The sequence below is a fragment of the Mesocricetus auratus genome, unplaced genomic scaffold (genome assembly GCF_017639785.1).
Source record: "Mesocricetus auratus isolate SY011 unplaced genomic scaffold, BCM_Maur_2.0 Super-Scaffold_100691, whole genome shotgun sequence".
NCBI classification, from domain to species: domain Eukaryota; kingdom Metazoa; phylum Chordata; class Mammalia; order Rodentia; family Cricetidae; genus Mesocricetus; species Mesocricetus auratus.
Genome location: NW_024429267.1, coordinates 12648546 through 12672798, shown reverse-complemented (window position 1 = coordinate 12672798; position 24253 = coordinate 12648546). Strand labels below are relative to the sequence as shown.

Here is a 24253-nt window from a genome sequence, read left to right as displayed (position 1 = left end):
AGCTAAGAGATGAGTATCACCATGTCCCACATGGCTCTAGGATGTAATCCTAGTACCGGTGAGATGGAAACAGGACCACTATGAGTTCAGGCCAGCCTGAGCTACAAACCAAGACCCTGTCTCAAAACAACAAAATCTGCAAACTAAATTTGTCTAAACTTATGTTGAGATTAATTTTTAAGATTTATTTTTATTTTTATTGTGTGTGTGTACCAAGTGAGTTTGTGCTCAAGAGAGACCAAACAAAGGAAGGCATCAGATCCTCTGAAACTATTGTTCCAACTGGTTATGAGATACCCAGTATTAGAGTTGGAAATTGAACTTGAAAAGCTGCAAACATTCTGTTTGTTTTTTGAGACAGGGTTCCTCTGTGGCTTTGGAGACTGTCCTGGACTAGCTCTTATAGACCAGGCTGGCCTCGAACTCACAGAGATCTGCCTGCCTCTGCCTCCCAAGTGCTGGGACTAAAGTTGTGAGCCACCACCGCCTGGCAAAAAGCTGCAAAACTACTAAGCCACCTCTCTTGCCGCTTAGTTGTTTGGTTTTTGGTTTTGGTTTTTTAAGGTTTTGGGACTTAAGAGATATGATTCAGTGGCTAAGAACACTGATTGCTCTTCCAGAGGTCCCGGGTTCAATTCCCAGCACCCATATAACAGTGCACAACTGTCTGTGACTCCATTGCAAAATATCTGATGCATTCTGGCCTCTGCAGATACCGCATACACCAGTGGAGCACATTCATGCAGGTAAAACATCCGTACACAAAATTGTTGTTTTGTTATGTGTCTTGTTTTTCGAGACAGGGTTTCTCTGTGTAACAGCCCTGGCTGTCCTGGGACTCACTCTGTAGACCAGGCTGACCTGAAAATCAGAGATATTCTCCTGCCTCTGCCTCCCAAGAGCTGGGATTAAAGTCGAGTATCACCACTACCCGACTTTTTTTTTTTTAAGATTTATTTATTATATATACAGTGTTCTGCCTGCATGCCAGAAGAGGGCAACAGATATCATTACAGATGATTGTGAGCCACCATGTGGTTGTTGGGAATTGAACTCAGGAGCTCTGGAGAGCAGTGTTCTTTTTGTTTTGTTTTTTTGAGACAGGGTTCCTGGCTATCCTGGAACTCACTTTGTAGGCCAGATTGGCCTCAAAGTCACCAAGATCCGCCTGCCTCTGCCTCCTGAGTGCTGGGATTAACGGGGTACGCCACCACCATCCAGCTCCAGACAGTGTCCTTAACCACTGAGCCATCTCTCTCCAGCCCTGTTTGTTTGGTTTTTGCTATTGTTTCTTTCTTCACTTTTTTTTGAGATAGTCTCACTATGCAGCCCAGGCTGTCCTGGAATTCTACATCTTTCTGCCCATCGGACCCAGAGTTGGTCTAACCTCAAACAACAAACAGTCTAAAAACTATGATTTTTATATCTGTAAATGACTAAAACTTGTGTGTGTGTGTGTGTATATATATAGCATACCAAAACCAATCACTCAGAATGAAATACTACATTTAATATAATAAAAACTTTATAAGTATAATCTTTAATGTACAAGTTCTGTTGATTCCTCAGTAGTATCCTGGAAACCCCAACAGCTTAATTACAAGAACAAGGAGAGTTCAGGACAGCAACATCAAAGTCCAAGTCCTGCGCTAAGATCAAGAATTAGGCCAGCCCATTCTCTGTGTTTAGTTCTTTGCTTTGAAACAGGATCTCCCTGTGTAGCTCCGGCTGGCCTGGAGCTGGGCATGTAGGGCAGGCTGGCTGCAAACTCACAGAGCCCACCTGCCTCTGCCTCCCAATGCTGGGAGATCAAAGGTAGTGAGATATGGAAATGATTCCTCTGGCACTGCCTTTCCAAAGGATCTCTGGCACTTTGCTCTTTACAGTGATAGAGTACTAACAGTGACTCCTGTACCTAGTTGTCTCTAGTCATGAGACTTCAGTGCTGTCCCTTGAATTATATTCCGAATCTTCTCTGCATCATTCTGTACAACTGTGTTGGCTGGGTCGATCTTAAGTGCAGCTTCATAATCTTGCAAGCCTGTATTGACACATCAGTGATAACCAACAAAGCAAGTATTTCATAAGTACCTACGTTATCTACACAAACTTTTTGTTTCGTCTTGTTTGTTCTTGTTTTTTGAGACAGGGTTTCTCTGTGTAAGAGCCCTGGCTGTCCTGGGACTCACTCTGTAGACCAGTCTAGCCTCAAACTCACAGAGATCCACCTCTGCCTCCCAAGTGCTGGGATTAAAGGCATCCACCACCACCACCTGATAACTTTTTGTTTTTGAAACAGGGTCTCAGCAAACATGAACTTGATAGGTAACTGAAGACAACGTTGAACTTCTGATCTCCTGCCTCCACCTCCCAACTGCTGGCATTACAGGTGTGTGCCACCACACACAATTTATATGGTAGCAAGGATCTAACACGGCCTTGTACATTCCAGGCTCTAACTCTACCAACAGCTATGCCATGCCCCATCAATCTCTTACCTTCTACATACAATTCTAGTTGACAGAATGCTGTACCTCGTCGGACATGTGCCTTCATTCTTGCACTGGCATTGTCAGAAACAGGTGGTGTCAATAATTCTAGTGCCTTTCAAACAATATAAATAAGTAGTGGTTAGGGAGATGCTCAATGTGTAAAGTGCTTGCTCTGTAAGCATGAAGACCTGTGTTCAAACCTCAACACCCACCTCCAGGCATGGCAGAACATGCTGAGGCAGTGCTGGGAAAGCAGACGCAGAGGATGGGGTGGGAGTTCGGGGAATGGGGGGTGGACATGGGAGGAACTGAAGGGAGGAATGGGGAAATGATGTAATTACAATTTAATTAATCTAAAACACACATACACACGCAAATGCAAGTGGGAGGCTAGGAAGATGGCTTAGAGGCTAAGAGTACTTGCTGTTCTTCCAGATGACCTGAGTTCAGTTTCTAGCACTCATATTAGGCAGCTCACTACTGTCTATAACTTCAGTTCCAGGGGATCCAGTGTCCTCTAGATTCCAGGGTCAACTACATTCATGTGCAAATAGCCCCCCACCAGAAACAAAAACATACACATAATTAAAAATAAATCCTTAAAAAAATAAAATAAATCCTGCTGGGCGGTAGTGGCGCACACCTTTAGTCCCCGCACTCAGGAGGCAGAGGCAGGTGAATATCTGTTAGTTCAAGACCAGCCTGGTCTCCAAGAGCTAGTTCCAGGACAGCCTCCAAAGCCACAGAGAAACCCTGTCTCAAAAAACCAACAAATAAATAAATCCTTAATAAAATAAGGGGAACAGTACCTGAAGAACACCAACACCGACCTCTTGCCACTACACATACCTGTACACACATCCACACATATACTGTGTGTATAAAATTAAGTCTGAGCAAAAACAGCGAAAATTCTAAATTCTAGCTTTAAGGCAGATATCAGAAGACATAATGGTTTATACCTATAATTCCTATGCCTGGGGTATTGCTAAACTGGGTGTGGTCACAGGCCTCCAATCCCAGCACTTGGGAGGATCAGGAGTGCAAGGTCATTTTTCTCTGTGTTCCAGGCCAGTCTAGGCTACCTGAGGCTCTGTCTCAAAAAATAAATATGCCAGGTTTACATGCCTTTAATCCCAGCACTAGGGAGCCTGGTCTACAGAGCGAGTTCCAGGACAGCATCCAAAACAATACAGAGAAACCCTGTCTCGAAAAACAAAAACAAGAAATAAAATAAATAAATAATACAAAAAATGGTGGCACATGCCTATAATTCTAGCTACTAGGGAGGCTAAGGCATTGAATGGCAAATTCAAGGTCTGTTCTACTTTAGCTTAGGCAATCTAAACCTAAAATATAGGTTATATTGGTAAAATGTCAGTACTATTTGTGCTTATTTCAAGCTGACTCAAGCATGTTCATTTCAAAATCTTCCAAAACTCTATGTCCTGCATCAAGCTGCCCTCTGGTTCCTTGTAACAGGGAGAAAGGAAAATAGCTAAGAGCCAAGGCTGCTATTGTAACCACGGCACCCTGAGAACAGCTGGAAGGTGAACCATTCCCAGCAGAGGTTACCATTGTTTATCATACAGTATAAAAATGCCTGCAGTGGGAAGGAGGAGCCAGAAGCTCTTTCATGAAGCAAACTCTATGTTCTGCCTGGAAACCTCTCTATCAGACCCCCAGGATGACTACCCCAGTAGGACTTCCCCATCGCTGCTGCCGGATGTTGTCAGCACCTGACATGATGATGTTTTACTATCTGCTATCTGCTGGGTGTTCTTTCCATATTGCTCACTACATACTTACTTAGCTCACTCTTTGGAAACAGAAAGCACGGCTATAGCAGGTTATCCTCCATGCAGAACAGATAGAAAGGAAAAGGAGGACCAGACACAGACTCAATGGTAGAGCAGGCCGAGGGGCTTAGCATTTAACTTCTGGGGGAGGGCACTGAGTACAGAACCCAGCACCTCACACTGGTAAACAGATGCTCTACTACTAAGATAAGTGCTAAGTCCTAGCCCAGTGGTTCTCAGCCTTCCTAGTGCTGTGACCCTTTAGTACAGTTCCTCATGCTGTGGTAACCTCCAACCATAAAATTATTTTATTGCTACTTGATAACTGCAATTTTGCTACTGTTATGAATCATAATGTAAATATCTGATATGCAGGATGGCTGATACATGACTCCTGTGGCAGTTGCAACTCACAGCTTGAGGACTGCTGTCCTAGAGCAGCTTTTAAACCAATAAAGAAGGCCTAGCAATGCCTTCACTGCACTACTCCCATCCCCTGAATACTAAGGTCTGACCTATCTGTGTAGACCTTGAACAAGCTAGGTTCCACTAAAGGATAACAATTTTGTTTTTGTAGACATCAGTAGTTTATTGTTTTAGTAGTCCAGCACATTCAAAGAGAAAAATCATGAAATGCTTCATAAATTGCATGTCATCCTTGCACAGGGGCCATGATAATCTTCTCTGTAACTTTCCTATTTTAGTAGATGTGCTGTACCAGTTTGTTTACTTACTTTATTTTGATCTTTTTGTTTTGTTTTGTTTTCCAAAACAGGGTTTCTCTGTCGCTTTGGAGCCTGTTCTGGCACTCGCTCTGTAGACAAAGCTGGCCTCGAACTTACAGAGATCCACCTGCCTCTGCCTCCTGTGTGTTGCCAGTGCTGGGATTAAAGGTGTGCACCACCACCACCACCGCCACCGCCGCCCGGCCTTATTTTGATCTGTTAAGACAGAGTCTCATTGTGTAACCTTGCCTGACTTGGAACTTGCTGTATAACCCACACTGGCCTTGAACTCAATGATCTTCATTTAGCCTCTTGAGGGGCCACCACACCTGGCTCTCCAGGACAATTTTAAAGCATCATGTTTTAAAATGAAGAAATACATAAACAAACACACATCCATCAGAGGACCATACATACCTTCGAAGAGTCCTCGATGGCCTTGTGTAAGTTTTTTAGTTTGAGGTGGCAAGCAGCCCGATTCAAATACAATAATGGAATCTTACTGTTTAATCGTATGGCTAAATTGTATGCATCAACCGCTGCCAAATAGTTTTCTGTTGCAAACAATTTGCTAATGAGACAAAAAGAAAAAGCCAATTTAACATTGAAGCAGACGTGGAGAAATGACATCTACCCTACTTGGCAGCCAGATAGATGGCTGCCCTATTTCCTCCCTGTCTGGTCGAGACTTCCTGCTGCACCAGCTCCATCTCCACATACACCAAGCATGTGCCTTGAATAGGGTGGCTCCCCCTACCCAAAGGCAGCCATCAGTGGCTTAGCACAGCAAGTGCATGTCTATCTTTGTGATTCAGTGATTTATTTAGGGATGGGAAAGGGGCTTACACTGGCCAGAATGAAGCTGGTGGTTTGGGTCTCCAGTTGAAGAGTGAAAGTTGGAAAACTTCTCCCCCTGCTGGATGTGAATAAGGAAAGCACACAGCAAATGCTGCTGCTTATTTTTATGGGAGAAGCTAGTTACAGTAAAGCTGGTGCCGTTTGAACAGGAGAGGGACAGGAAATGGGACCAGCATTTCATGACACAGCAGAGCTACTCTGAGCTTGGCGCATGTGTCAACACACCTTTATAAAAGAGCCCACATCAGCCAGCCTGGTGGTGCAGACCTGTAATCCCAGCTGCTTGACAGACTGAGGTACAAGGACTGCAAGACCAAGCTTTACTTGGCCTATGGAACAAGCTGAAGGTCAGCTTGGGCAACTTAGTGAGACCCTTGTCTCAAAATAAAGAAGTAAGAGCTGTAATCCCATCACTTGAGGTGGAGAAAGAAGGATCTAGAGTTGAGGCTCTAGTGGGCTATATAGCAAGTTCTCCAGACTGTACATGTGAGCCCCATGTCCAAACAAACCAACAATAACTGAAATAATAAATAAAAATGGAGAAATGGCTAGGGATAAGGCATAGCTTAGTGTTTTAGCTTTTGTCTAGATGAGTGAGGCCCTTGATTCAATCCCCAATACCAAAAAAAATCTACTGGATAGACGGACAGACAGACAGAGTACACAAGCCAGACAGTCAGCTTCCATACACCTTAGTGAAGAGACACATGCCCCTTCAAATTATCATTCAGAATGAAGATGGGAGAAATTAGCATTCTGCATATTTTAAAAAATAACATGGACATGGTGCTAAAGACCTGTAATCCCAGAACTTGGGAGGCAGAAGCAAGAGTACTTCTACAAGTTCAAGGCCAGCTGGACTATATAACAAGTCGCATGTCAGCAAGTGCAACATCAGGACCATCTTTTTCTCATAGGGTCCTCCTCCAGAGAAAAAGTAACCTATGGGGCATACAGTGAGACACAGGGCATTTTAGCCAACAATGGAATGCATACTGATCCTCAAAGAGTCTATCACCGAGTGGTAGCATAGCCATCTTAGTTTGCATAAGTGCACACCTACAGCTTTCAAAAACAAAAGCCACTTAGTGCCACCTCCCTTAGACCAAGCAGCACATGGCCATACAGATGGGTAGAAAGAGGTGTGCACTGTGAGCAATTGGATCAAGCAACTATGAGGAGTGCTGAGCTCCATCTGCCCACTAGATACTAAGAAAGCACTGGTGTAGGTGGTTCTAGCTCAAGCCCCAGAACCCAAGAAGCAGGGGAGCCGATGGTTTCATCTCATGACGAGTGTGAAGGCTGGAGTGCGAGGAGTGTTGATATGCCAGCTCAAGGATAATATTTTTATGTAAAACAAAATAAAAAACAAATTCTCCAGAGGTATGATGGTACGTGCCAGTAATTCTGACACTGAGGATTCTGAGGCAGGAGGATTGTTGTGAATTGAAGACCAGTGTAGCCTACATAAGGAGTTCCAGTGCATCCAGGGCTACATGGGGAGACCTCACCTTTCATTTGAGACTGGCCTAGTGTACCTGAATGGACCCCTCACCCTGCCTCACCTCACTGGGATCTGGTGCTCCTGACCAGGTTAGGATGACTGGCCAATAAGACCCACAGATCCACTCTGCCTTCCCAGGACTGGGATTCAAAGCATGCACCACAGCCCTAGCTTTTTACCTGGATTGAATTCATGTCCTCAGGATCGCACAGAATCTCCCTAGTCCTGTATGTATTCTTTTATATTTCATTTTTGCATGAGTGTACTGCCCTGTGTAGGTTTGTATGTATACCACCTATGTGCCTGGTGCCTGAAGAAGCCAGAAGAGGGATTTAGATCCCCTAGAACTTGAGTTACAGACAGCTAGGAGTTGCCAAGTGTTAGTAACCAAACCTGGATCCTTAGCAAAAGCAGCCATTGCTCTTAACTGCTAAGGATTTCTCCAGACCCATATATGTCATTTTAAGGCAGCTTTTCTGTTTAAAATTAAGACATAGCATTAAAATGCTAGGTAAAGAAAAATGCAAACAGTTCTTAGTTTTGCTAACAATCTACTTGTGAGGTGACATAGTTCTTTAACAGCTGTTCTTGTGAATGGCCTGGCCACTTTTACCCTTTCGTAAAACCCACATCCCACAGTTGCACGCAGGAGGACATCTGAAAGACTGGGCTGTGCATCTACTGCTAGGTGTCAAGTCAAGTACCAGAGCAAGACTCAGTTAAGAAAAAGAAAGAAAGAAAAAAGAAGCCTCCTGGCAAGGACCTTGAGGTCTCGTCGGCCTGGTCCTGTTCTCAAGCCACAAGCTGCTTTGCATATTTTTACTCCTTTCTGTCACACCCTTCCCCTCACTCTCGACTTTTCTATAAAACTTGGTGCAGGGAGTATGATGCTGAGGTGCATCTTGGTGGTAGGGCAATCAATGCCCCTGGCATGGGCAAGGCTCTGCTGGTCATTACCAGCACTACAGAAGGAAAAAGAAAACAGAATAAACAGGCATTGGTGGCACATACCATTATTCCCAGCAATCGGGAGGCAGAGACAGGCAGATCTCTGTGAGTCTGAGACCTGGTCTACAGAGCGAGTTCCAGGACAGCCTGCAAAGCTACAGAGAAACCCTGTCTCGAAAAACCAAAAAAAAAAAAAAAAAAAAAAAAAAAAAAAGAAAGAAAGAAAGAAAACAAAAAACACAATTTCCCATCTCCTAGTCTCCCTCTGTAGCCCTGGCTGGCCTAGAATTCACTGTGTAGACTAAGTGGCCTCAAATTCACAGACAGCCACCTGCCTCTGTCTCCTGATTGGTGGCTTTAAAAAACTGTGCCAGCACACCTGGGTTTGTTGTTGTTGTTCTGTTTTTTTTTTTAAAGGGTCCTTTCTCTAAGGATGGCCTCCAATTCCATGAATAGCCCAAACTGACCTTAAACCAATCCTCCTGCCTTTACCTCCCAATTGCTGGGATTACAGGTGTCAATCACACCCAGAGTGTAGAGTTACAAGGATGGAACCCGGGACTTTGTGTGTTCCAGGCAAGCACTCCACCTACCCAACCACATTTCTCAGGCATTGTACTGCATTTAACTCTTTCATTAGACTTATTAAACATGGATCTTGACCTACCTATCCTAGTTTGGGTTTTGTTGCTGTGGTAAACACCAGAGCTAAAGTAACTTGGGGGTGGAAAGGGTTAATTTCATCAGCCAGTTTGCAGTCCATCATCCAGGAAGTCAGGGCAGAAACTCAAGGAGGAACTTGGAGGCAGGAACTAATGTAGAGGCCATGGAGGATCCACGCCTCCTGGCTTGCTTTTTTGTTTTTTGAGACAGGGTTTCTCTGTGTAGTTTTGGAGCCTCTTCTAGAACTCTATTTGTAGACCAGGCTGGCCTCGAACTCCCAGAGATCCGCCTGCGTCTGCCTCCCGAGTGCTTCCAGTGCAGGCATTAAAGGTATGCGCCACCTCCTGGCCTGGCTTGCTTTTCATGGCTTGCTCAGGCTTTCTTATTGTACCCAGAACCACCTGTCCAGGGGTAGCAGTGCATACGGTAAGCTGAGCATTCCACGTCAGTCATCAATCAAGAAAATGCACCACAGATCTGTCCAGCCACCAATCTGGTGGGGGCACTTTTTCAATGGAGGTTCCTTCTTCCCAAATGACTCAAGCTTATGTCAAGTAGACATAAAACTACCAGCAATGCATACACACACACACACACACACACACACACACACACACACACACACACACACACACACACACACACACACACGGTCAACCTATGCCTGATGCCTGGAATGTGATGAGCCTACTGTAGAATGCAGAGCACTCCAACAACTCACTTCCCCTTTTCTTTCAACCAGTCTGGGTTCTTCTCTTCTTCCTTCAAGTCACAGAATTCAGGAAGATCAGTGCTCAGGGCTCTGCGGGCCTCCGCTTGTTTATGCAGCCACTACAATGAGAATTGGCTGTGGTGAGGGACATCAGCTACACTGGCCACAGCAGTCAACCTGAGTATCTATCTAGCAATCACCCTGGAGAAAGGGCCTCTAGCATGCCTCCTGTGTGTGTTTATTATCCTGATTACATTATCTACTGGGAAGAAACTCATTTCAACTGTGGGGGAAGCCATTCCTGGACAGGGGATCCTGGACCGTGTGCATGGAGAGAGCTGTAGGAATACTACATGTTCTTACTCACTGAGCAGTCACTTCAGCGGACCTCCCTACCATGGTAGACCATACCTTGTACTGTAGGCTGGCATAAACCCTTTCTCCCTTAGGTTGCTTTTGACAGAGTATTTTATAACATCAAGAGGAAAAAAAGCCAGTCATGGAGATAGAGCAAGGTCAATTTCTGAACTCAAGGTCAACCTGCTTTACATATCACACTCGAGGCTGCACAGTGAGACCCTGTCTCAAAAGTAAATAAATAAAATAAAATAAAAAATATGTGAGGGCGGTGGTGGTGTATGCCTTTAATACCAGCACTCGGGAGGCAAAAGCAGGCGGAACTCTGTTTGAGGCCAGCCTGGTCTACAAAGTGAATTTCAGGACAGCCAGGACTGTTACACAAAGAAACTTGTCTCAAAAAACAGTATATATATATATATATATATATATATATATATATATATATATACACACACACATATATATACACACACATACACACACACAGACACACGTGTGTGTGTGTGTGTGTGTGTGTGTGTGTGTGTGTGTGTGTGTGTGTAGGCTAGACATGGTGGTTAATGTCTTTAATCCCAGCTCTTGGAGGCAGAAGCAGGTGGATCTCTGTAAGTTCGAGGCCAGCCAGGGCTACATCTGTCTCAAACAAAACAAAACAAAGTTTATTAGTATGTGTGTGCTTTGGTATTTTGCCTGCAAAAATGTCTGTGTGATGATATCAAGTCTCCTGGAGCTGGAGCTACAAACCATTGTGAGCTGAAAATTGAACCTGGGTCCTCTAGAGGAGCAGACAGTGCTCTTAACTACTAAGCCAGCTCTCCAACCCTATTTATTATTTTTGTTTTTTTAAGACAGGGTTTCTCTGTGTAACAGCCCTGGCTGTCCTGAAATTCACTTTGTAGACCAGGCTGGCCTTGAACTCAGAGAGATCTGCCTGAACACAGGATTAAACACACCTGGCTTAGACAGTCTTACACTCTAGCCCTGGTAGCATGTACTATGGGTTCAGTCACCAGCACCATTTAAAATCATACAACATGGTAGTACCAGGCTGAAGTGAGAGATTCACAAGTTCAAGTCCAACTTTGGTTAACAGTGAGCCTCAGGCCAACCTGAGCTACACAGTGAGATACTGTCTCAAACAACAAACAAACAAACCACTAAAACAAAACAGACAACACAAAACAAAGATATCCAAAACCTAATTTCTTTTCTCTTTTCTTTTTTTGAGACAGGCTCTCTTTACACAGTCCTGGCTGTCCTGGAACTCACTATGTAGATCAAGCTAGTGTGAACTCAGGAGACCAACCTGTTTCTGCTTCCTGGTGCTGGGATTAGAGGTGTGCAGTGCCACCGAAACCAGCCCAGTGCTAATTTCCGTAGATGAATTTACGAAGGCATTTCACCGGTGGCGATGCTAACTGAAGTGGTGACGCTTAACTGGAGCTAAGTGTGCCTACCTCCTCCTCTTCTGCCACTTGGGATTCCCGGAGAGCTGTTGGGAATACTCGAGGGGTAAAGCTGATTTGAATGCTCCCAGCAGATCGAGGTGCAGGAATGCTGTCTTCCTTTAACTTCTCAGAAAATATGTTTTCCCAATTTTTCCCTTCAGAAGCAATGGCAATGAATAAGTCATTTATTTCCCATTTCTAACTAACAAATTGACTTTTAAGATAACTATACATCGCCGGGCAGTGGTGGCACAGGTCTTCAATCCCAGCACTCGGGAGGCAGAGGCAGGTGGATCTCTGTGAGTTCGAGACCAACATGGTCTACAAGAGCTAGTTCCAGGACAGCCTCCAAAGCCACAGAGAAACCCTGTCTCGAAAATCCAAATAACTATGCACCAAAGCTAATTCTAAAATTAGTAACAAATAGCAAATAAATAACAAAGATTAATAAGTAAATGACAAGATAAAGCATGGCACAGACAGGGCCAGTGAGACAGGTCAGAAGGCAAAGCGGCTGCTGAACAAGCATGGCAGCTGGACCACGTAAAAGTCGGAGGAACTGGGTGGCTGTCAGATCAGCTGTCAGGGGCAGAAGCAGGCTCATCTCTGTGAGTTCAAGGCTAGACTGTTCTATAGAGAGAGTTCCAGGCTACCGAGGGTTAGTGAAGCCACATCTCAAAAAAAAAAAAAATCCAAGGGATAGAACCAGCTCTACAAATTTGTTCTCTGACCTCTCACCCATGCCACACACACACAACAATAACAAAAATAAGTGAAGGATGTGTCCTGCAACAAGGAATAGGATACTCTGCATTAACATGGCTGCTGGTCTATTCTCCAATCAATGACCCACTACTTCTCTGGGGTTCACTGTTGAGCCTCTGTCTAGTTCATATCCACTCTGGGGGAGGCACACCAGCAAAGCCATCCTGCTCTGCCTCCTCCAATGCCTTCGCCCACAGCAGTGTCTCTATTCACTTCCGAGAGAAGATGAGACAGAAAGCAGCAACTATGCTAACTACAGGCAGACCTTCTTGTAAAGGTGCTGGGCAGAATCCACGACAACCAAGCCATGTACTGGGATGTCATCTAAAAGACAAGGAAGGACAGCTGTCACTTAGAAACACTAAATACCTAAGTAGGACACAGAGACTCAGGCAAACACTAAAACAGGCGGGGATCTCTAGTGCATGAATGGCCTCTGGGAGCCCATTTCCCACGGAGGGATACTCTCTTAGCCTAGATACATGGGGGAGGGCCTAGGCCCTGCCCCAAATGACTTGACAGATTTTGATGATCTCTCATAGAAAGCCTCACTCTCCCTGGGGAGTGGATAGGGGATGGGATGGAGGGGTTGTGGGAGACATGGGAGGATGGGAGGGAGAGGGAACTGGGATTGATATATAAAATAAGATTGCCTCTAATTTAAATAAAGTTTATTTAAAAAAAGAAGAGAAAGATACTCTATACTCTATTAGTATATAAAACAATAAAGAAATGATTAAACATAAAAACAAGTGGGAAAAGGATTTCAAGACAAAAAGACTCAGACTAATATACAGGAGAGAAAATGACTACATACAAATAAAACAAGATGGATTTGGAGAAATGGCCTCGAACTCACAGAGACCCACCTGCCTCTGCCTCCCAAGTGCTATGACTGAGGGTGTGTGCCACCGCCACCACCACAGGCTCCACAAATCATTTTTAAAAAGATTTTTATACAGAGAAACCCTATCTTGAAAAAATAAAAATAAAGGAAAGGAAGGAGGGAGGGAGGAAGGAAAGATAGGGACATTTTCAGTTATGTAGGGCACGCAATTTAAAATTTGTCTCAATTTAAAAAAGGTGTGTGTGTGTGTGTGTGTGTGTGTGTGTGTGTGTGTGTGTGTTGGGTTTAGCTCAGGGTCTATAAGCTTGAATAGAAAAGGATAAGGCCCTGGATTTGGTCCCCAGAATTGAGGAAAAAAACAAAAACAAACTTGCTTGAGGCATGGTGGTGTATGCCTAAAATCAAGTTGTCTTTCTTGTTCTCTGACTCCATCATTATACCAGGTGTGTGGCTACTCTCCTCTAACCCATCCTCCACCTAGTAAGTTCCCAGTGTCTACTCTTGTGTTTTGCTGCTTTCAGTGTCTCTCTACACTAGGTATTTATGGAATGTCCAAAATGACTACCATGTGGCCAGTGAGCCAGGCATAATGGTGAATGCCTGTAATGCAAACATTGGCAGTTGAGGCCAAAGTATCACACATTCCTGGATGCCCAGACCATACTGCAAAACCCCTCAGGAAAGGTCTTTCATCTCTCATCTTTGTGTTGTATTGCTTGTTCTTAATATACCAGAGCATGGCCTATGCCTGCAAAAATATTGTCTAAAAAAAAAGGAAGAGAAAAGAACAGGAGGTACCGTACCTCTTTCAGGGAGCCGAGTGGGCGGGGCCTTCCTGGGCAGACTGGGGGGCTTTAGTGCTCCCCTCTCCTCAGCTTGCCTTCCCCGCTGGCATTTCTCTTTCCTTGGGATTCTTTTTTGCTCTTCAGCTTGTCTTTGACATTCTTTCCATGCTTCCAATTCTCTAGTTGCTTTTTTCCGTTCATTTTCCTTCATATCTTCTATTTTTTTCCTCTCTTCTTCTTCAATCTGTAAAAATTGTAATTAGCAAGTCCTTTAGAGCATTTAGAAAGCAACAGCTGTGCACTGCGATGAGCGTGTGTAGTGTGAGTGTCTGCACCTTGGGATAAGAGGAGCCAAGCGCCACCGCACCAGGTTTTAATCTGCACTGAGGCAGTGGATCCCACAGTCGACTCTGCGCACCTGTGTGACTGGCACTCTCCGGATAACTGAAGGGCACCACGTGGGCGGCCCCTCATTTCCCCTACACTTCACCTCCCAAGGGTGTGCATGTAGGAGGATGTCCTGGGGGTGACATGAAATGGTGGGACAGTTCACAGGTCAGTGGCCAAGGAGCTGGTGATGCAGCTCCGTTAGCTGAGTGTTTGCCTAGCACTTGGGACAACCTGGCTTTGATTCCCCAGCACTGAAACAAAACATGAGTGACCAGATGACCTGACTCCAGTAGGTGCTTTGAGTCCTTCCCTTTTTTTAAAAAAAATAGTGTTAAGAAGCCAAGATTAACCTCAAAATCAAGCAACCTCCAGAGGACTGGTTTTATGCTACCATCCTGGTTCTCCTCTCTCTCTCTCTCTCTCTCTCTCTCTCTCTCTCTCTCTCTCTCTCTCTCTCTCTCTCTCTCTCTCTCTCTCTCTCTCTCTCTCTCTCTCTCTCTCTCTCTCTCTCTCTCTCTCTCTCTCTCTCTCTCTCTCTCTCTCTCTCTCTCTCTCTCTCTCTCTCTCTCTCTCTCTCTCTCTCTCTCTCTCTCTCTCTCTCTCTCTCTCTCTCTCTCTCTCATATGGTCTCTGACTGGCCTGGAATTTACCATGTAGACCAGGCTGGTCCTGAACTCAGAGTTCTGCCTGCCTCTGCCTCCTGAGTACTGAGATTTAAGGCATGTGCCACCATGCCTGTATTTTTTCATTCCGTGTGTGTGTGTGTGTGTGTGTGTGTGTGTGTGTGTGTGTGTGTGTGTTCTCTTGAATGTGGTCATGGGCATGCTACGGGGTAGGAGTGAAAATCAGAGGACAACTTGCAGAGTTGATTTTCTCCTTCTATTGAACATAAAACACCTTTACACACTGAGCCCTGAGTTAGTTTTTGAGAAAGTCAGTTGTTGTAAAGCCCGAGGGGCCACAGATATCTCAGGGCTTTCTGTCTTGCTATGTGATCTGTCTTACACACTGCCCCTTCAGCAAGCTGATGGGCTACCTCATCTTGGACTCCCATCCTCCAAGGCTGTAAGTTAAGGAAATACCTTTTCTTTATAGAGTTGCCCAGCTTCACATATTTTTCTTGTTTCATCATTGCTGAGGACTAAATTCCTGCCTCCAGCAAGCTAAGGGGGGGGGGGGTTCATGTTCTGCCTCTGAGCAACTACCTAGGAATGTTGTCACAGTAATGAAAAACAGAGCAGCGCTTCTGCCTAACTAAGGCTTACACACTAGGCACCAAAGACAGTAATCACTGCATGCTGACAGCTCAGAGAGCTGCCAACTGGAAACACCAGGCAATCTGCGCACGACAAAAAGTAAACTCTGTATTTATATGCCTCACGATGAAGTCAGAGGAAACACCACAATCGGAAAGATAACAATCTGCCCCATTTAATAACAAGTATGCGTTGAGCTGGACAGTGATAGTGCACACCTTTAATCCTAGTGCTTGGGAGGGAGAGGCAGGTGGATCTTTGTGAGTTCAAGGAGGGCCTGGTCTACTGAATGAGTTCTAGGACAGCCAGGACTACATGGAGAAACCCTGCCTTGAAAAACCAAATACCAACCAAACAAATAAACAAAAAGTAGGTGTTGCAACAGAATATTTGTGTACCCAGTAAAGATTGGTCTCTGCCTAAGGCACTTTCTGATTGGTTTAATAAGAAGCTGAATGGCCAATAGCTAGGCAGAAGAGGATGGGCGAGACTTCAAGGGAGAGAGAGGAAGAGGAAGAAGATGAGGAGTCTAGGCACTCATTTTCACAGGGACTCTGAAGAAATAGGACAAACAGTACAGAACAGAGGTAACTGAGCCACGTGGCCAAATGTAAATTAAAAGAGCCAAGTTAATTTCAGTTATAAGAGCTAGTTGGGGAAAAGCCTAAGCTAAGGCCAAGCTTCCATGATTGATAATAAGTCTCTGTGTCTTTATTTGTGAGCTGGGGGCCCAAAGGAAAGTTTGACTGCAAGTGTGCCTTCATTTTCTTCCTTCGAACACAGAGCAGAGAAGAAAGGTTTAAGGAGGGGACATCCTCACCCTCGAGGTCCCCAGCTGTCTTGCTGGCCCTCAGACCACACACTCCCAGTCACAGCACCCTCCAGTATGTCCTTCCTGGAACAGTGTTTATCTATAAAATCATTTCCAGATGCCAAAATGAGAGTTAAAGAGAGTACATATTTGTAACCTGGACAGAATTGCCTAAACAGAGACAGAAGATTAGCATCTATCTAGAACCAGAAGTTGGGGAGACAAGGTCTATATGGTCCTGAATTTCACCGGATATGCAGACCAGGCTAACCTTAAACCCAGAGATCTTCCTGTCTCTGCCTCCTGAGTGCTGGGATTAAAGAGGTGTACCACTTCAACCAGCTTCTTCTTTTTTTTTCAAGACAGTGTTTCTCTGTAGCTTTATAACCTGTCCTGGAACTCACTCTGTAGACCAGGCTGGCCTCAAACTTGTGGGAACACCAGACCTTGAGCAGAGACCCACTTCCCCTTCTGCCTGGGAGTAGGCAGCTGTAAGACAATGTTTACTAAAAACAATACAATGCCTGGGGGCATTAAGTTCCTGGAAAAGGCCTGCCCACAGAAACCACCCTGACCTCGACCTTGTCCAAAGACTAACCACCTCTTCTGCCACACCCAGATCAGTTTCTGGGGTCAGAGCAGAACCAGCCAGGGGTGAGGAGAGAGCAGAAGCTTCTCTGGTGGGAGCCTTTCTTAGGAAGTTTTCTTGAACCTTTTTGGGGCCTGCTTAAAGTTTTCTTTACATCGTTGAACGAGTCTCTGTGTTGTCAATCCCCGACACCCTCCGCACGTTCTCAGACACAGGCCGCGCAGCAGACGCGACAAAACTCACAGAGATCCACCTGCCTCTGCCTCCTGTGTGCTGATTAAAGTCGTGTGCCACCACAGCTGTTGACAGCTTGAACTTTTGATCCTCCTGGTTCACCGTCCTGAGCAGCTGGGTGGCCTGCACCTCCACACCTGGCTGAACTTCTCAGTTTTTCCTGGCTCCCCATCATCTCCTTCAGCCCCCTGGAGGGCTGCCCCTCACCTTCATCATCACTCCTAGTGTGTATCTCTGATCTTCCCGCTTCGCAGCACTTTTTGCTTCTGTGGCCTCTTTTGCTTTCTCCTGTGCTTGCAGAATAGATTTTTCTCTTATTCTCTGCATCATCTCTTTGTCAACTGCAACATAAGGAAAAGTACTGAATCAGGATCATGATGAATTTGTTTTATTGAGGTGAAAAGCATTTATTATACTGATCCAGGATAAGATTTCTTTAGATCCAATTTCATAAGAAGGTTTTTAAAAAATAATTTATTTTATGTGCAATGGTGTGAAGATGTCAGATCCCAGGGAACTAGAGTTGCAGACAGTTGTGAGGCACCCTGTGGATTCTGTGATTTGAACCGGGTCTGATGGAAGAGCAGCCAGTAATCATAATGGTTGAGCCATGTCTCAGCCCCAGAAGGGAATATTTTTGAGACAGCATCTTCTACATGGCCCAGGGTGGTTTTACAGTTGTGGTCCTCTTAAGAACTAAGAGTGCAGCTGGGCAGTGCTGGCACTGGGGAGGCAGACGCAGGCGGATCTCTGTGAGTTTGAGGCCAACCTGGTCTACAGAGTGAGTTCAAGGACAGCCAAGGCTACACAGAGAAATCCTGTCTTTGGGGAAAAAAATGACCAAAACAAGCAAGCAAAAAAGAGCTGGATTACAGGTACATACTGAACTCTCATGAAAGATACCCAGCTCAAGTGAACGACTTTCTCTAAAAACTTACCACCTGGCATAGAGAGGGTCTCCCACATAACTGGTTCCTTTTTATACAATGTAAAGAAAATCATGTCATTCCCAATCTTGGCTTTGCTATTCCCATCATCTATGGGAGCATAGAGAAACACCTCAAATAAAAATGGAGAAAAGTTGACCTGTTCAGAAGAGAGAAAACAGGCATTAAGTTAGTTGCACAAATTAAAGACACTGCCATTAAAAAAAAAGTCTGGGTCTTGAGAGGACCTGGGTTCTGTTTGCAGCACCCACATGGAGACTAAAATCCATCTGCAACTCCAATTTCAGGAGATCTGACATCCTCTTCCAACTCTCAAAGAGCATCAGACAAGTATGTGGTACACACACACACACACACACACACACACACACACACACACACACGGCAAAATAGCCATATACATAAAATGAATCAAAAATTTACAATTATTTATTCCAGGAAAAAATGTTACAGTGGGGATATAGTTCCCTGCATGGTGTCAAATGCCTGTAATCTGGGTTTTTAGGAGGCAGAGGCAGGAAGCTCAGACTTTTCAGGCCATCCTCAGCTACAAAGTGAGTTTGAGGCCAGCCTAGGCTACATCAGACCCCCTCTGAATTTATTCCAGGTAGCATAAATTAGCAAAATGTATGTGGGTATATGAGGAAGTCATGGATGAAAGTAATCCCTGACCTAAATGTGTCTGTAGATGACACCACATTCAAAGAGATTTTCTGCACATGTGTGTAGGTATATGAGTACCATGGCCTACACGTGAAGGTCAGAGAATCGTGAGAAGCTGGTTCTCTCCTTCCCAGGGACTGAAGAGAGGTTGTCAGGATTGGTGGCAGTACATTAACTCATTAGCCCATCTCACCAGTCCTAGATTTGTTATTGTAGAGAAAGGGGACCAGTCAAAGAAACACACCCTGAGCAGAGCCAAAACATACTTTGGCCCTGCAACCAGAACCAAAGGAATGTACCCTGACCCTGAAACCAGTGCCAAAGGAACACACTTTGTCCCTGGAATCAGAGTCAGTGAAAGAAATACATCCTGGCCCTAAAATAGGAGCCAAAAGGCGAAAAAGGACCAGAGAAAGAAACACACTTTGGCCCTAAACCTGAGCCAAATCTGACCCTAACCCTGTGCAGAAAACTAACCAATCCTGGAGCAGGAGCTCTAACCCTTCTGAGCTCAACATTGAAATCTGACCAATCCTGGAAGCCCTATATAAACCCTGTGTCTGTTCAGTTTATGCCTGTTAGTGCTACCCGATTACCCTCTGCCACTGTGACAGAGGGCAGTCACTCTCCTGGATTCTTCCCTCCCAATAAACCCTTTGGATGAGCTTTGGGTGAAGACCTTCTTTTGCGGTGGAGCAGAGATGACCCTGGGCAAAGCAAAGCCAGCAGGGCTGTTTAACACTTTTGCACGGGAAACCTTCCCCTGGCAGAGCAGAGTCGTTATACTCGGTTCTCCACTCCCGGGAACAGAGCTGAACTGTAGCAACTTCCAACGGGAAACCTTCTCCTGCCGGAGCAAAACTGCTACACTGGGCGAACATCCCCAGCTGGAAGAGCCTGTCCTGCTGGAGCAGAGCTGATACACTGGGAAGCCTTTCCCTGAGGCAGGGCTGTAAACTGCTATGCTTACTGAGGCCTGTGGTAGTCCTTGGCTCCCGAGCTCCAGGATACCTTTCCACCTGAGCTGTGTAACACTCAGTATTCTGTGACTCCCGAGTGCCAGAATATGTGTCCCACCGGATCCGCCCGAAATGCCTACAGTTATTCATTTGTGTGTTTATTTAAGAAAGGGTTTTTCTGTGTAGCCTTGGCTGGCACTCACTATGTAGACCAGGTTGGCCTGGAACTCATAGAGATCCCCCTGTCTCTACTTCCCCAGTGTTGGGATTAAAGGCATAGGATACTACCACCTGGCTTTAGATTTGTTATCGTGGCTCATAACCATCTGTAACTCCAGTCCCAAGAGATCTGGCGCCCTCTTCTGACCTTGGCAGACACTGCATACACCTGGTGCACACACAAACATGCAAACATTCATTCACACACATACATATACACACATAACGCACATTAGCTGGAAATGTAGCTCAGTGGCGTGGCATCCACAGGAGGCTGGGTTTGATCCCTAGCATCACAAAAATGTAATTAAAAATAAAAAATGTAAATAAAATATGAAAAAGCAAACGCAACGGACACAATACAGTATACTCCGCCCCGCCCACCTTCAGGTAACTTTCCCCGCAGAACACGTCGGCATCGCGCACGCACACGCCACGCAGAGGCAGCGACAGGAAGATCGCGGCCGGTGTCTGCTGCCAGCTGAACTCGCTCACCCGCACCGGCATGGCTGCACCGGGGACGCGGGAGCCACCTTGCGTCGCTAAGAAGCCGGCACGGTTGCTAGGAAAGCAGAGACCGCGGCTGCCATCACTTCCGGCCCTTCGGGCACTTCCAGGTCCTTCCGGGTCAGCGGAAGAGGCTCGAGGCTTGTCCGCGTACCTCGTGCGCTCAGGTCATTCTTGGGTTTGGAGCATCTGGGTCCCGGCTGCCTCTTAGCCAGAGAGAATGAGGAGGAAGTAGAGCCTGACCTGTCCTTAAGACGGAGATAAGACGACTGGAGGGTCAAGAGCATGCGCTGCGAATGCTCTGCTCTCGAGAGGATCCGAGTTCGGTTCACCGCACCCGGGTTGGGTTGCTCACAAACGCCTTTAGCTCCAATTGATACCCGTTTCTGACTAACCCAGGACACTGTACTCACATGCAAACACAGATTAATTAAATAAAAGTAATTTTAAAGTGGATTTTGTTGAAAGAGAAACTGTGATGTATTCCCTGGGAGAGGCGGGGCAAGCCTTGGGGTTACTCACGCTGGAAAAGAAAACGCTTGGGGCTTTAGAATTCAGAGGGACATGGGTCAACAGCTGAAATGTGTGCATTGGGACACCCATGCACTTTTAGAGTCCAGACGTTTGGTTTTCTCTAGTCATTTGCTGGACTTTAGCAGTGCGGTGACCCGTAATCTCAGCACTTGGGGAGAATGAGGCAGGAGACTTCAGTTGGAGGCTACTCTGATAAACACAAAACTCTTGTTTCAAAAGAGCATCGTGTGATGTTTCTGTTTAGAGGCTGTTTCCATCACACATCCTGAGAGATCTGGTGTGCACATTTGTATTCTCCAAATCTGGGAATGGACCTAGACTTCAAAATTTGAGTCCTGGACCAATGACTCACAGTAACTTCACTGTGACTCAAAGCATTTAAACATATTGTTACATACTTTATTGACAGAACAATGACCGAGATACTTAATTCATTTCAAGTGCTCTTTCTACACTACTTCCATAGACATTACTGGAGTATAATTACATAACCGAAAAGTTATTTGCACAGAGGAAGCTGGATTTTAAACTTAAAAAAACAACAAAAACTTTTGGAGAGCATTTACACAAACTTTTAAACTCCAATGTAATTCGTTGCAGAAAGTTTACTATCAACAGTTGGGTTAACAGTTTCCCTCACTGCTGATGCCGACAGGTAGTTCATTATCTGAAACTTCTGGTCCCTTGGGACAATAGAAGCATCTTAGCATCCTTTTGTCCCTCTGAGCTGAGAAACCTAGAAGTCCCGCAGATTTGTTCCATTTTAATCATGTTTTCACTATTTCCAATTTTTTTTGGGGGGGTAGTTCAAGACAGGGTTTCTCTGTGGCTTTGGAGGCTGTTCTGGAACTCACTCTGTATGTAGACCAGGCTGGTCTGGAACTCAGAGAGATTCACCTGCCTCTGCCTTCCAAGTGCTGGGACTAAAGGCGTGCACCACCACCGCCCAGCTATCCATGTTGTCTTAAGTTCTTCTGTCTCTTCCAGCCTCTGCAGGCACTGTATACACACACACACACACACACACACACACACACACACACACACACACCTAAAAATAAAACCTAAAAACCAGCTGTGGTGGCTCCCAGCACTCGGGAGAAGTAGACAGATCTCTGAGTTCCAGGCCAGCATGGTCTACAGAGTGAGTTCCAGGACAGCCAGGGCTACACAGAAAAACCCTGTCTCAAAAAACCAAGTAAATAAATAATAATAAAAGGATTGTTGGGCTGAGGGTGTAGCTTTTAGTAGAGCTTGCTCAGCATATACAAAGCGCTGGGTTCCCTCCCCAGCGCCACACCAACCAGACGTAGCTGTGTGTGCCTACAATCCTAGAACTCGAGAAGTAGAAGCAGGAAGATCAGAGATTCAAGGTCGTCTACTACCACATACTGAATTTGAGGCCAGCCTGGGCCACATAAGACTGTCTCAAATAAAATAATATGAAACAGAACTGATGTTTATCAAAAAGCATAATATTGTTAAATGTTTAATCTGAATTAGTTTTTCAGGATTTTTCAACGTAGGCCCACTAGACATCCTTAGTTGCACAAATTAGTTCAGTTCACTGACTACAAGAAGATAAAAGGGTGTTGGGATTTGGGACAGTCTAAGAGAAGGAAGGTTCCAATTAGGTCCAGTGCTTTCAAAATAATCTCACTGGCCATCCCATGCCGTGCTGCGTCAAAAGGGACCGCTTGGCATATTGAATGTTTTAAGCTGGAGGAACTTTTCTTTTCTTTTTTTTTTTTTCATTTTTAGTTTTTTGAGACAGGGTTTCTCTGAGTAGCCCTGGCTGTCCTGGAACTCACTCTGTAGACCAAGGTGGCCTCAAATTCAGAGATCTGCCTGCCTCTGCCTCCTAAGTGCTGGGTTAAAGGTGTGTGCCGCACCACCCCAGTCTGGCTTAAGCTGAAGGAATTTAAGACTGTACAACCCAGTCTTCTCTGAGACAGAGGTAAGATCCTTATGTGAAAAAATTTCCTTGCTAAGGGCTGGAAAGATGGCTCACAAGTCAAGAGTACTTGCTGCTCACTTCCCAGCACACACAGGCAGCTCATGACTGTCTGTAACCCCGTTCTAAGAGATTGGATGCCTTCTCCTGACCTCTGTGGGCATCTCGTGCCAATGCATAGACACCAGGCAAAACACTCACACACAGAAAATAAATGTAAAATTTTAAACCTGGAAAGTATCCAAATGTTTCTCAAACATACATACATACATACATATATATGTGTGTGTATATATATAATCAGAATATTATATAAAATATTAAAGATCAATAAATACAAGTAAATTATCACTATACACTAGGTAGATGATTGAAAAAAAGAAAGTAAAAAAGACTCATAAGGGCCCAGGTAAAGGAACTTGCTGCCAAGCCTGACAACCTGAGTTCAAGTCCCAGGGCCCACATGGTGAAAGGAGAAAACCAACTATGGACAATTGTTCTCTGACCTCTACACAGATAACAAATAAACTATATATATATATATATATATATATATATATATATATATATATATATAAAGACTCTTAAGAAAAATACTATTCATTCATTAATTTTGGAGGCAAGGTGACACCATTTAGCCCAGGCTGACCTAGAACTTGCTATATAGCCCAGGCTACCAATCTGCTGAGAACTCTCTCTCTCCCCCCACCCTACTAATTATGTAGCCCAGGCTGGCCTTCAAATCAGTCCACCTGTTTCAACTTCTCACCCTCACCAGTTCTGGGATTACACTTATGTGACCCCACATCCTACTCACCAATGCCAAATTTAAACATTTTAAAACAAAAGATATGATATGTTTGTAGCCCCGGACAAGGCTGGCCTGGAACTCACAGAGATCGGCATGCCTTTTCCTCTGCATCCCAAGTGCTGGGATTAAAGGTGTGTGCCACCATGCCCACTAAGTAGTTTCTTTTAAAATCTATGTATATTACGTGTTTGGGTGTTTTGGTTGTACGTCTTCATACCAAGTTCATGCAGTGCCCAGAGAGGCCAGACGAGGGCATCAGATCCCCTGGACCTAGAGAAGGTGGTGAGTTGCCTGTGGGTGCTGGAACTTGAATTCCAACCTTTGGAAGAGCAGCTAATGAGTGCTATTATCCATCTCTCTAGCCTCTCCTCACCCACCACCGCCCCAAACTACCTTTGTGATCATTGTGTTTCCCCTGTAAGGCATTTAGTTGTATTTTCTGCATTACTTACAATGTTGAAGTTGCACAGATT

At 45.0% G+C, this 24253-nt stretch overlaps 1 protein-coding gene and 1 pseudogene across 2 annotated transcripts; both read right to left on the bottom strand.

Moving 5' to 3' along the window:
- Window positions 1-1507: 1507 nt before the first annotated feature.
- Window positions 1508-20886, bottom strand: Dnaaf4 (dynein axonemal assembly factor 4). Of its 2 annotated transcripts, XM_005073742.4 has the most exons (9): window positions 20359-20877; window positions 18125-18272; window positions 17394-17527; window positions 13925-14150; window positions 11519-11664; window positions 9711-9820; window positions 5434-5587; window positions 2499-2604; window positions 1508-2041 (listed from the first exon to the last, which is right to left on the bottom strand). In XM_005073742.4, the coding sequence occupies exons 1-9, from the start codon at window positions 20479-20481 to the stop codon at window positions 1926-1928; spliced, it is 1263 nt and encodes a 420-aa protein (XP_005073799.1). In that variant the 5' UTR covers window positions 20482-20877; the 3' UTR covers window positions 1508-1925. The 2 variants fall into 2 exon arrangements, with proteins under 2 accessions (XP_005073799.1, XP_005073800.1); XM_005073743.4 differs by lacking the exon at window positions 2499-2604 and having other exon boundaries at window positions 1958-2041; window positions 20359-20886.
- On the bottom strand, window positions 4913-5009 carry LOC121137724 (annotated as a pseudogene).
- Window positions 20887-24253: the final 3367 nt, after the last annotated feature.